This window comes from Orcinus orca, chromosome 20, assembly GCF_937001465.1.
Source record: "Orcinus orca chromosome 20, mOrcOrc1.1, whole genome shotgun sequence".
Classification (NCBI taxonomy): Eukaryota; Metazoa; Chordata; class Mammalia; order Artiodactyla; family Delphinidae; genus Orcinus; species Orcinus orca.
This window is the reverse complement of record NC_064578.1, coordinates 12,304,294-12,317,607: the sequence shown is the minus strand read 5'-3', so window position 1 is coordinate 12,317,607 and position 13,314 is coordinate 12,304,294. Positions and strand designations below refer to the sequence as shown.

The following is a 13,314-nucleotide window of genomic DNA, read 5'->3' as shown; positions in this document are numbered from 1 at the left end:
GATGAGGCAGAATCAGGATCTGGCGGCTAACACATCAAGGCCCTTCCGAAGGAGAGCTCTGTTGGTTTCGTCCTGTGACTGCACCAGGCCAGGGCGGCTCTGCGGACGACCTGCCTGGTCTGAGGGCAGGAGCCACACTCACGCTGATCGATCCCATCAGGAAAAGAGCACATCTGTCAGAGACACCAGCCAACATGAGAAGCAAAGCCCAGAAGATACATGTGCTCCGACTGGCTTGTTTTGGCTAATTGCTGATTCAGGAGTTGGCATGTTTTCTCAAACCTCATTCTGTTGTTTGACTCCCGGCTTGCTTTTTCTCAGGCAGGTCTCCATCTCCTCATGAAAATGTCTGAGGATGTCAACATAAAATGCATTTTTAAATTCTTGGCCACCTCCCAGGCTGAGATCAGGTCGAAGTTTCAGGATGTGGGGGGTGTCCTCAGTCAGACCAGATGAGTCATGCCTGCGCTCCTTTCTAGAAATGGGTAGGCACATTAGCCACAAGGCTTTGAACACACAGGAGTTAGCTAGCACACATTTTGCAAAATTACTCCCCTCCATGCCTCAACTTCTTACCACTACTAAATAAGCATGCAGTGATTCCCGACACCTCACAGTTCTGCCGTGCGTGCGTGTGTGTGTGTGTGTGTGTGTGCATGTGCACTTTATGGTCCTTTCATTAGATGGGGCTGAATAGTAAGAAAGGTAATTTCCAGCACTTGACACTCCTGCTGGGGCCCTGACTCCAAATCCCTCTCAGGGCGGCATCTGCACTGTCAGTTGCTCGCTCGCTTGCCAGGGCATCTTCTCTGGCTTCCCAGAAGCCGCTATCCTGGTAACTCAGTGGGCAACTCAACGAGGCCCAGACCCCAACCTGCCCCACTCCAGGGCAGCTCCCATCTGTCCTCAAAAAGCCAGGACACACCATTATCCACAGTTTTCCCATTGTCACAGGACCCCTTTACAATCTAGGATTTAAAGAGTCCTTGGGAAGCAATTACCTGCACAAGCATGATCAAAAGAAGGGGGCTGTTTCAAGCCTGAGCCCTAGGTGTCACTTTGCTAAAGCAATGCAATGGATTTCAACAAAGAAAAATATCTGTTCCCACGGAGTCTGGTACAGAAAGCAGAAAACTTTCTTTTTACTGCACTCAGGAAATGGTTTTCATAGATGTTAACCGCAGCTGGGTAATCTGTATAACCACAACATAGTTTCTCTTTAATAAGTGGAAGATTTTTACCCACTGCATCACTGACTACCAAAAAGAATTCCCACCCTCCATCTCTAAGGCAAGAAAAAAATGATAAGGATAAGTAGAGTCCCTTTCCTTAATCTGCCAGCTAGGGGTTGCTAAAGTAGCTTTTTCATTCAGAAATGTAGACTGTTCTACGAGGTTCCTGTCATCCAACCCTACTGCTGAGTGGTGGAGGAACCTTGAACAAATCCAGTTTCTTTGCACGCTGGGATCCCCTCAGAGCCTTTATGACCATGATCCACAACGGGTCACAACGTAAATGTATGACTATGGGTCACAATCAATAAGTCTGAAAAAGGAGCTTTAGCGACTACTGGCTGGGAGATGAAGGTGTGGTGAAACAAAGCTGACCAATGTTGCCACGCACAGATGGTTCAAGAAAATGAGAACAAATCAAAGCAAATTCCACCAACTAAAGATGTGAAGGGTGGACTGTTCAGTTCTCTGATTCATCCTTGTATATTAACCATTTGTCCTGGGAAACTTGGCATCACTCTCTCCCTGCTGTGAGAGCAAGGCCTCTGACCTGTGGCTCCTTGCCCAGAAGCCAGGAGCAGCCTGGGAGAGTCTGTGGCCCTCTCCTTGGGGGCAAGTGGCTTCACGATGCTGCTCCCATCACTGTGAGGCCCAGCTGGTAATTCAGCAAAGACTGAGTGAGCATGTTCACCATTCTCACTGCCCAGATGAAGGAAGGAGGTTCGGAGCTAGGGGTGTTGACACTGATGGTCTCATGTGAATGATATAACTAAAACTAAAAGGGCACCCACGCAAAAACACACAAAACGAAAATTTACCTAGTTGTAATGAGGAAGAGCTTTTCTCTAAGAGTGAAGATAATAGAGACGATAACCCAAATATATAAGCTACTGAAAGAATGCTGGAAAATCTGATGACACATCATTTTTTATTTTCAGTTAATACTTTTAAAAACAGCTTTACTGAGATATAGTTCATATACTATTCACTCATTTAAAGCATGCAAGTCACTGGTTTTTAGTATATTCAGTTGTACAGCCATTACCACAATCTAATTTTGGAACATTTTATCACCCTCTCAAAAAAACCCCCTCATACCCATTAGCAGTCACCACCATTCCTCTAGCTCCAGGCAACCACTAATCTATTTTCTGTCTCTACAGATCTGCCTATTCTAATATTAATAATTTACTATTATTTTTATTTTTTTGGCCACTCGGCGTGGCATGCACGATCTTAGTTCCCAGACCAGGGATCGAACGTGTGACCCCTTCAGTGGAAGCAGAGTCTTAACCACTGGACTGCCAGGGAAGTCCCAGACAGCTAATATTTTTAAATCTTAAGTTTAAGATTATACAGTTGGTATCTGTTGTAGCTTCCTATGAGAAATACATTTAAACTTTCAACTTGTCCCCTATGTTGATAGTCATATGTAAGTTTCCTAAGGGTGAGGAAAATCAGAAATCTAGACTTCAGACAGGAATACTGGAATACCTGAGCACTGCTTATATAGCTAAGTCCCGCATATCAACAGTACTACTTTGGAACTGTGTTTTTAAAACAGTGAGACATAGTGGCTTAGCATTCAGTGCAGAAACCTGCCCCTGCCACTTAAGGTTTTTTTTCTTTTAAAACCCTGGGTGAGTAAATTTATCTGAGCCTCAAGTAACCAATTAATAAAATGAGGATAATAATAACTACCTTGAAGCATGATGATTAAATGAGATATTCATCAACTCAGCCTTTATTCATTGAGTGCCTTCAGTGTGCCAGACTCTGCTGGCCACTGAAGATAGAAACACAAATTTCTTATCCTCATTTAATTCACTTGCTTGAGACAGATATGCAAACAAGAAGTAGATTATGAGAAAAGCGCTACACAGCAAGTGCAGTAGGAGCCTAAGAGTGTGAATTGCGGAAGGCTGTAGAAAGGGAGGGGGAGGTGTCTGAAACGTGAAGGATAAGAAAGAATTTGCCAAGGGGACAACGTGGGATAGGAAGTCCAGAAAGAGATAATTACATGCTCAACGTATGTGAGCGCACTGAGCAGCATAATACCTGGCACACAGCAGAAAGTCAACACTTCCTGTTGTTCCTGCTCTTACCCTCTCACGTCCTTGAAAAGATGCTTCTCTAGAATACAGAAAGAAATTAAAATCTTGCTGCTGCTACAGAAAAATGATTGATCTGAGACTTTAGGAGTTGCTTGTTCTATCTTTTCCTGAGGCTAATTCACCTCTGGCAGCAAAGTATATTTGAAATTTTGACATTTTCCCCCCACAAACTTCCAATTTTGAAAAGTTTCAAACCAAGAAAAGTTGATCTCCCTTGTCTAGAACACTCCCCTTGCCTACAGAATGGCCCACTATTTGGACTTGTCTGATTGTTAATGTTGGCTTCTTTGAGGGTATCTGGGAGTCTTCTGGCACTCGATCCCTGGACTGCTTTTCTCCATGTACACTCACTGCCTGAGTGATTTCACCCAGTCCCAAAGCTTAAATACCATTTATTTGCCTCTGACCTCCAAATGTCCTATTTTCAGCCCAGACCTCTCTCCCTAACTCCAGAATTTCACTCAACTGCCCAGTGGGCATCTCCACTTGGATGCCCAGTAGACCTCGCCTGCAGCCGCTTTCCACACCTTAGTAGAGGGCAACAGCACCCGCCAGGTACTTACCTCTCCGATCTCCTCTCATAACTAACCGCCCGACTCATTCCGCTTCAGGCGTGCAACACTTTTGCAAGCCATTCCTTCCACCTGAAATACTCTCTTCCCACATAACATCTTGTTAACTTCCTTACCTCCCTCAAGTCTGTGCTCAAATCTCAAACTTCTCACTGACACTTAACGCTTACCAACCTATTCAATACTCTAAACTTAACTCTCACCCCACAGTCCTGATTTCCCTACCCTCCTCGGATTTCCTTTTCTTCGTAACATTCAGCATTTTCTAACACACCACATAATTTATTTATTACGTTTAACGTCTATCTCCCTGCTGGAATGGAAACTCCACAAAGGCTTGAGCCAACATCTGTTTTGATCACTGATATAACTCAAACACCCGGCACAGTGCCTGGCACTTGTTAGGCACTCAGTAAACATTTGTTAAAAGAATGTATGAATATTGGGAAAACGTATCAACTTCGTATATTATAAATAGATTCCAATAATGATATCTACTAAAATAACAACTCTCGATGTTGGCTCATCTCATAGCTGCTGTCCATCCTTCACTGGGTTTTCTTCTACAGGAGACGTAAGTACTTCAGAGCAGGGACAGGAAAAGCATTTGCTCATTGCAACAGATGGCAGACCCCTCCTTGAACGGCTGTCAGGAGCCTGCAATTTGTCTTAGGCTGGCCTCGGCACCACTGGATGAGAGCCTGCAGAATGCTCAACATCCTTGCCGTAAACTGTAATCTGGGGTACACAGGCTAAGCAGTCCTAATTGAAACGCAAATAAGGGACAGAATTAAGGGGAATGCTGGATCAATCTTTGCTTTTTTTTGGTCTATGACAATAGAATTTGCAAGAAAAAAAAAAATGGGGCTTCCCTGGTGGTGAAGTGGTTAAGAATCCGCCTGCCAAGGCAGGGGGCACGGGTTCAAGCCTGGTCCGGGAAGATCCCACGTGCCGCGGAGCAACTAAGCCCGTGCGCCACAACTACTGAGCCTGCTCTCTAGAGCCCTCAAGCCACAACTACTGAAGCCCACACACCTAGAGCCCATGCTCCACAACAAGAGAAGCCAATGCAATGAGAAGTCCACGCACCGCAACGAAGAACAGCCCCCTGCTCGCAGCAACTAGAGAAACCCCGCACGCAGCAACGAAGACCCAACGCAGCCAAAAATAAATAAATAAAACAAATAAAAATTTTAAAAAGTGATATTTGCATTCATATTTTGTGATAATGAAGCCCTGGAACAACCAGGTCAAGAGACCTAAGGATGGACTTAGCTGAGGGTGGCAAATGAGTCTTTTTCTCTTGTCACTGGCTACCTCACAGCCAGGCTACTTTTGTCTGTTTGCTCTTGGGGGCTAGTTTTAAAGTCATATACTCTACTACGTTATGAGCCAGAAGCAATGCCTGAGTCCAGCCTTGAAGCTAAAACCAATACTGGATGGATGTAATTGGAGCAATTAGCTAACTCAATAATCAGCCAACTGAACAACTTCTTGTCTGAAGCTGCCAGAAAGAATTATTCAGGTGTACAGATTTGCTACAGGCAGCAAACTGAGCTGCAGCAAAGATGACCACTCCCTCCAGCTGTCACAACCAACTATGTCAAGGTAAGAGAATCATGCAGATACGACTTTCTCGCTTGTTCAGTGGGCAACTGAGTTGGTGTACCCAGTGGAAGGGATCAGATGGTGAAGAGCACCTAGAAAAAGATGCAAAAAGGAGTGGGTTCTTCTCACTGCTGGGGGTCTGGGTGCCTGGTGAGAAGATCCTAAAAACTTCCAAGGCGGGGGGCAGAGGGGGGCGGGGAGGATGAGGTCATACACGAAGATTCAAGACTTCCAAATGGCTTCTGACCATGGAGCAATGTCCTCACAATTCTGAAGAAAAATCATTTTCCACCTATAATGTTATACCCAGCAAAAACATTAGTAAAATGTGAAGACAGAACAAAGTCATTTTCAGACACTCCAAGTTTCAAAAATTTATCTCCCATAAATCATTTCTTCAGGATGTAACTGGAGGATGAGCTCTATCAAAACGAGGGAATAAACCTAGAAAGAGTAAGACAAAGGATCCAAGAAACAGGGGAGCCACACAAAGAGGGATGAAAGGCAGGCCCAGAACAACAGCTGCACAGGAAGCCGAGAGAACAAGGAGCCCAGACCTGAGCAGGAGGATGGAAGGCTCCAGAAGGGACTGGGGATGGGATGTAAATGACAGATTATCTGACATAGTGGAGAAAAATACTGAGATGGATTTCACAGCCTTGTTGGAGAGTTTGGGAAAAATGTGATAGGGACACAGAGAATGAAGCAAACTAACAAATAACATACATACATAAAAGGAAATACAAGGGTAGTCCACACCCGGGCTCAGGGGAGGGGCAGTACAAGAGTGTTAATTCCTCCTCTTCCAAAACAGGAGTTGGTGCTTCTTGAAGACTAGAATTAACAGGAAGTTAATAAATGATGTCTTTTTAAAAATGTCTAATATTGAAAAAACAATAAATAACAGTATACTAAACACAGCAGTTTAAATCACAAACAAAATAATACCAGAACAACTAGCTAAAAGAGTTTAAAGTGGTTGCCTCTGGAAAGCAGGACCCAGGCCTGGGTCAGGAGACTGCATAATACATTTTTTTTTAATAGATTTTTAAAATTTTATTTTATTTATTTTATCTTTGGCTGTCTTGGGTCTTCGTTGCTGCACGTGGGCTTTCTCCAGTTGCGGCAAGCGGGGGCTACTCTTTGTTGCGGTGCGCGGGCTTCTCAATGGGGTGGCTTCTCTTGTTGCAGAGCACGGGCTCTAGGCGCAAGGGCTCAGTAGTTGTGGCTCGCAGGCTCTAGAGCACAGGCTCAGTAGTTGTGGCGCACAGGCTTAGTTGCTCCACAGCATGTGGGATCTTCCCGGACCAGGGCTCGAACCTGTGTTCCCCCGCATTGGCAGGCAGATTCTTAACCACTGGGCCACCAGGGAAGCCCTAATATATTTTGACTTTTCACACTATGCATCTGTATGACTTTGAACTGATAACCAACCTGGGTTAATAAATCTTAATGTGCCTTTTAGCAGAAAAAGAAAAGAAAGGAATTTTTCTGAGGAGTCATCAGTCTGGCTATTTCTCCATTGGAAAAGCTGGTGAAATGATCTGTTCCCCAGTGAGTGCACTGCTGAAATGATGAAAGAGATGAAAGCTAGAACACTCTTCCCGCACTTAATAGAAAAGGTTTTGCAGGATCATATTTATTTCTCAGTAGGGTTTGTACGCTGTTAAATTTTAGAAAGACAAAAATCTTAGATGCCTGCCCCTTCAGATATATGCTGTGCTGCAGAGTCAAAGAAAATCAGGGGAAATGGCTAAAAAGGGACATGCCTCTGTCAAATGAGAATTAGGAAGGGAAGTCTGAAATGTCACTGAGATTGTCATCAAGCCAGAAAGTTTGTTTTAAATAGGGGGAGGGAAGTAAAAAAGGCGATGAAAGGAAGTCTTTAAAGCCTTTCATTCTAAATTCTGGTAGAATACAGCCATTATTAATACAGCCCATTCCTTCTTTCGCTCTCTCCACAAGCTGATTAAAAAAATAAGGAAGGAAGTTATGGTGGTTAGAGCAGGGCATTAATAAGATGGTCTGACTTCTGGGCTGCACTCCTAATTCACCTGCTGTGTGGGCTTGCCCCACCCTGGATAAATCACTCCGTCACATTTTTTACTTCAGTGACTGAGATGTAGAGAGACCAATTTAACTCTGTGAGAGGCCGTGAACATTGTTAATCATTAATACTCTGCAAGAGCCTCTGTGGAGAGAGGTACTGCAGCATCAGTTACTCATGATCATCTGGAAAGGCCAACAATCATCCATGACTTGCCTCCTCTTAAAGCATCTGGTCCACCATAGCTGTGGAAAGGTTTGCTTTTTCTCCTCCTGTAATTAATTAATCCAAACAAAACCCTTTAAAACAACAGAAACATGTGAAAAGGAACAGGAAAGAGGGTAATAATAAGGACAAACTGTTGCAACAATCCCACCTGTCCAGCCAATCTTGCCAAGCCTGAAATGCTCTGAAAAACATCTATCTGTATTTCCCTGGGATGTAAATACCAGGAAAAGGCTGCTTGCTGGCCAGCAGACCTAGCCTGGTGTTGTATAGGAGAAACCATCGGCTGGAAGTGGTGCAGTGGGTGGAGGAGGTTTCCACCAGAACGAAGGAGAGAGAGGGAGAAAAGGCCAGGTAAAGCACAGTAAGAAGCTTCTTGACCCACTTTTTAATTACTCTCACTAAACTGTTAAAAATAAGGCTAAAAAACAAAAACAAAAGGTGGAACACTCCCAGCACAATCTAAACCCCACCAAACTGAAAAAAGTCTGGAGAAAAGAAGACCTCCTATTCAGCAGGTCAGTTGATGGGCTAAGGGAATGCGTATGGAGGATGAGAAATGGCGCAGCTGCCCCTAAAATCAGTCTCCCTGTGAACACATTCCATGGACTCAACTAATTCAGTGATCCTTCTGGAGCCAGCCATCTATTTCATGTTGGCCTCGCATCTTATAAATGCTGTAACCTACCCCCTAGTCAGGTTTCAAATACTCCTAGCTCTCTTGATTTACAATGAAACGTTGACTATCAGAACATGAAGTATGTATTTGCCATAAGTCTTGCCAGTGACTCTTTGCCGTTTCGGGGGAAAAAAACCTTAATTTAGTTTATGCATATGGTCAAAATACAAAATGACCAAAATAATCCCCTAGCCACCGATTCTTTTTCTCTGAAGCAACAACTGTTTACCAGTTCCTGACAGTCCACAGGCTATCTCCTCCAGAAGCTGATTTCCTAGAGCTGTAGGGTAGGACCTAATTTCCTATCTGAACACTTAAATCTCCATATATTTAGTTTTTATTGGGGTCTGGAAATAAAGCTCTGCAAGTCAGAGTTTTAAAATCTGCTTCTTCCTGCCAGAGCTATTTCATGCATATCCAAGCAATGTACATTTGTATATATTCTCTCCCCATCCTGCACATAAATGATTGTATACCTCTACACTATCCTGCTCCTGGCTTTTTTAACTTATTTATGTATTCCAGGGATCATTGTGTATCAGTACATAGAACACTTTCTCTTTTCCAAGCTGCGTGTTGTTCTATTGTATGGAAGAACCATAATTTATCAGGCAGTCACTACTATGGACTTCAATGACAATCTTTTACCATTACAAACACGGAGAGCCACATCCTTGTCAAAGCACTATTATCTAACTTTGGGATCTCTGCCAATCTTGTGAAAAATAGCATCTCCTTGTCATTTAAATTTGTTTCTCTTTTTATTAGGGAAACTCAGCGTCTTTTCTAATGTGTAAGAGCCATTTATATTTCCGTTCTGGTGAGTTTTCTTTGCCCTTTTAAAAACTGGGTGGTTGATATGTTTCTTATTGATTTGTAGAGGCTCTTACTAGGGAAATTTGTACCTTGTTTGGATTTAGTTGCAAATGGCTTTCTCCTAGTTTGTTATTTGTCCTTGTTTATGGTGGTCTTTGCCATGGGTTTTTCTTGGCTTTTTTTTTTTTTAAGGAATGTATCAGCATTCTTTTAAAAAGGCTTCAATCAAACTAATGTCCATCGACAGATGAATGGATAAAGATATGGTGTGTGTGTATAGTAGAATATTACTCAGCCATAAAAAAGAATGAAATAATGCTATTTGCAGCAACATGGATGGACCTAGAGATTATCATACTAAGTGGAGTAAGACAGACAGAGAAAGACAACTATCATATGGTATGGCTTATATATAGAATCTAAAATATGACACAAATGAACTTATATACAAAACAGAAACAGACCCACAGACATAGAAAACAAACTTACAGCTACCAAAGGGGAAAGGGAGGGAGGGATAAATTAGGAGTTTGGGATCAGCAGATACACACTACTATATATAAAACAGATAAGCAACAAGCACAGGGAACTATACTCAATATTTTGTAATAACCTATAAGGGAAAAGAATCTGAAAAAGAATACATATATATGTATAACTGAATCACTTTGCTCTACACATGAAACTAACACAACATTGTAAATCAACTATACCTCAATAAAAATAAAATAAAAAGACTTCAACTGTGCTGTGTCTTAGTTAAAATGGACTTCCCTACTAAGGCAGGTGACATCAGAATGGTCTGTTTGCCGAGGGGAATGATCCAGCTGAAGTGAGAAGATGACAGTGCGGGATTAAGGGGATAAACACAGGAACAGGCAAGGTCACTGAGAGGAGCAGGGCATGCAGTGGATGGGGGACGAATACGGTACTAGGAAGGGCAGGATCCACAGGTACAGGCGCTGGACAGATGGCGGAGCTGCTGCTTCTAAACTTTCTCCTTTTTTTTTTTTTGGGTGGGGGGGCAAACTGTCCTACTTTGAAGCACAGGTCCTGAGGCTTTACTGCCCCTTGTCCCTCCTTATTGTCACCAGCTATGGCCTTCTCCAGTCACTCCCTTGTCACTGACAGCTTGTTTGTTCTTAGCCTCTACCAGATGATTTCAATATCCACAGATGATCCAAACTTGTTCTCTCAATTTTTCAAATTTCTCAGAGTCAGGTAACTTTCTCTTTAGTCCAACTCAGCCACCTATTTGCGTAGGCTTTCTCTGACAATCCAACAAACCTCCACAACCTTTAATTCAAAGGTTCTACTCTCTGATCATTTCCTCTTACCGTTCTTGGCTCAAATACTTTAGTACTTCCACTAACTTCAATGGCAAATCCAGGAAGGAGGAGGAAAGAGAATTTGGAAGCAGTGATGGGGTACAAGGAAGATATTTATTTCAACTCCAGGTTTTGGGAAATGAAAAGTATAGGAGAAAAAACAGCAGCCCCCTGAGGTTGCTGTAGGGGAAGCAGTGTTTCCAGGGGACCACTTGGCCCAGTTTCAATGAAGGCATAAGGTAAAGGGATTATTCATCAAGGAAGTTGAATCAGCAGGGGCTCGGAATGTATCACCCCAAAATATGCCACTTTGGCCTACTGATATTTTGAATTAAAGGTACTTGAGAAATAGCCAGTAAAAGAAGGACACTGATCCTCCTTTGTCCCCGTAATCAGCAGGAGATAACCTCCCACGGGAAAGGTACCAGAGGGGTAGAGGGCATCCTTCTCACCAGATATAGGGAATCCAGGGCCCAGAATGCTGAATAAACCAACCTTGTTACTTCTTCACCAATTTACTACCCCAAGCCCAAACCCCTTTGTCTTGTCAGTTCTTCACAAATTTATTGTTTCTTTATCTAAAAGGTATAAAAGCTTCCTGTTTTGGTCACTTCTTTGAGTCTCATATTTTTGTGGGGCACTGGTACATACACAATTAGATTTGTTTTTCTCCTGTTAATCAGTCTTATGTCAATTTAATTATTAGACTAGCCAAAGGATCTAGGAGGGAAGAAGGGAGAGTTTTTCCACTCCTACAAAACTGAAGGGAGGTCACTGAGCTCAAACTACATGCAGGTATGAAAGGACAGGGAGGGACGTGGTGGGGATAAGAATCTTAAAGATGAGCACAGTCTGGAGGCCTGGACTTGTGGTGGCATCCACAGTGGATGTCAGAGTAGACCGTGACCGAGGGCTCTGGGCGGCTGCTTTCGCCTGTGTCTGCAGATGTCACTGCTGTCAGGAGCATACAGCTGCTCAAGTTCCGGATTACTGACCTAAGGCATTTTCTGCTGAGTTTTCTCCCCCTTTATCAATGCTTCTTTTGTTTACCCCTTTAATTTTTCTGGACAACATCCCTCTGGTAATTCTATAAAATAGGAATCATGAGCGGGAAACTGAGTTCTTGCACACGTGAAAAATGCCTTCACTGGCCCTTAATACCTGAGGGATAGCTTCCCTGGGTATGGGCTCTTAGGTTCTACAGTATTTTCTCTCAGAACTATGAATATGTTGTTTCATCATCCTCTTGCATCCAGAGTTGCCAATAAGACTCTGATACCAACACGATTCTTGCTTCTTTATAGGCTGGACTGTTTTCTCTATCTGGAAGCTTTTAGGATTTTTCCTTATCCTAGTCTTCTGAGACTTCCATTATATGTGTAAAACATATAAGTAAGCCCTCTTAACTTGATATCTTCACAGTGGGCCCTTTCATTCTAAGGGTCTTATTTTCTTCTGTTTGGGAAATTTTCTTCCGTTATTTCTTTGGGTATTTGTTCCCCCCTCCATTTCTTCTCTCTTACCCCCAGAACTCATATTCTATGAACCCCAAAACTTCTGAAATGACTCCCTTTGTTATAGTTACTTTTCTGTCAGCCTATCTCTTTATGATTTTATAACCTAGGAAAATTCTTTGGCTCTTTCCTCTGCTCACTACTAATTCTCTTTAGCTGTATCTATTAGACTATGGAGTCCCTTTAATGAGGTTCTAGCTAAACAATCATGTTTTATTTCCAAGATCTAGGAAATAAAATTCATTCTTTCCTATAAGAGTCTGTTCTCGTTTCATGAATGAATTTTTTTTTTTTTTTTTTTTTGCGGTACGCGGGCTTCTCACTGATGTGGCCTCTCCCATCACGGAGCACAGGCTCCGGACGCGCAGGCTCAGTGGCCATGGCTCACGGGCCCAGCCGCTCTGCAGCATGTGGGATCCTCCTGGACCGGGGCACGAACCCGCGTCCCCTGCATCGGCAGGCGGACTCTCAACCACTGAGCCACCAGGGAAGCCCGAAATATTTTCTTTTTATTCCTTTCAGGGTATAAACATACTTCCCTTTAAGTCTCCTTTACATTCTATTTACAGTATTTGGAGCCTCCAATGTTAGCTTTTCAATTTCTTGAGTTTGGAGCTTCTCTCATTACTCTGGTTTTCTTGTGGCTTGATTTGTGCTAGTTCAAGTGATGTTCTAGCTCCCCAGTGTGTAAATGCTGCAACCATTCACCACAGCCGTGTCCAATAATTACATGGGAGGGGTGGGACATTCAGGACTTCTGGATTCCGGTTTCTACCTTTAATATGATTCCATCTGCCTTCTATCCTTCAGGAATTCCTCAAACTTCCAGATTATCCAGAACATTCTTTTTTTCCAACATTGTTAAAAACATGTATCTTTCTGATATATTTAGGAATTTGGGGCAAATGTGTGGCAGCATGTGTTCAATTTACCATCCTGAGCCGTCTTAGCAGTGGCCATTTAGCACTGACCAGGTAGAGAGTGTTTAAATACGAACCACCAATACCAAGTACCTGACAGATAAATGCCTTACAGTAGAAGAGAGATTCCTTAGAAGTCTCTAAGTGGCATATGGAGAAGATGATTGATCTCTTTTCTTTTCTTTGCTTACCTCCTTACAAAGCCTCCTATCACTTTCTATGATTTTCCAGGTACTGGTTTGGGGATGCCTCAATAGGA

At 43.0% G+C, this 13,314-nt stretch overlaps 1 protein-coding gene and 1 long non-coding RNA gene across 7 annotated transcripts in view; both read right to left on the bottom strand.

Moving 5' to 3' along the window:
* CFDP1 (craniofacial development protein 1) overlaps positions 1 to 13,314 on the bottom strand; it is a 135,913-nt gene that overhangs the window by 20,862 nt on the left and 101,737 nt on the right. For 2 of the 6 annotated variants that reach the window (XM_049703703.1, XM_033434383.2), the window contains exon 6: positions 283 to 349. The exons of the other annotated variants lie outside the window; for them this stretch is intronic. In XM_049703703.1, coding sequence (XP_049559660.1) covers positions 283 to 349 — 67 coding nt within the window. The remainder of the gene's footprint in view (positions 1 to 282; positions 350 to 13,314) is intronic. 6 annotated transcript variants of the gene reach the window in all.
* Positions 356 to 13,314, bottom strand: part of LOC117202607 (uncharacterized) — a 32,647-nt gene continuing 19,688 nt past the window's right edge. Inside the window, exon 3 of the long non-coding RNA XR_004485071.2 lies at positions 356 to 475. This is a non-coding gene — a long non-coding RNA (uncharacterized LOC117202607). The remainder of the gene's footprint in view (positions 476 to 13,314) is intronic.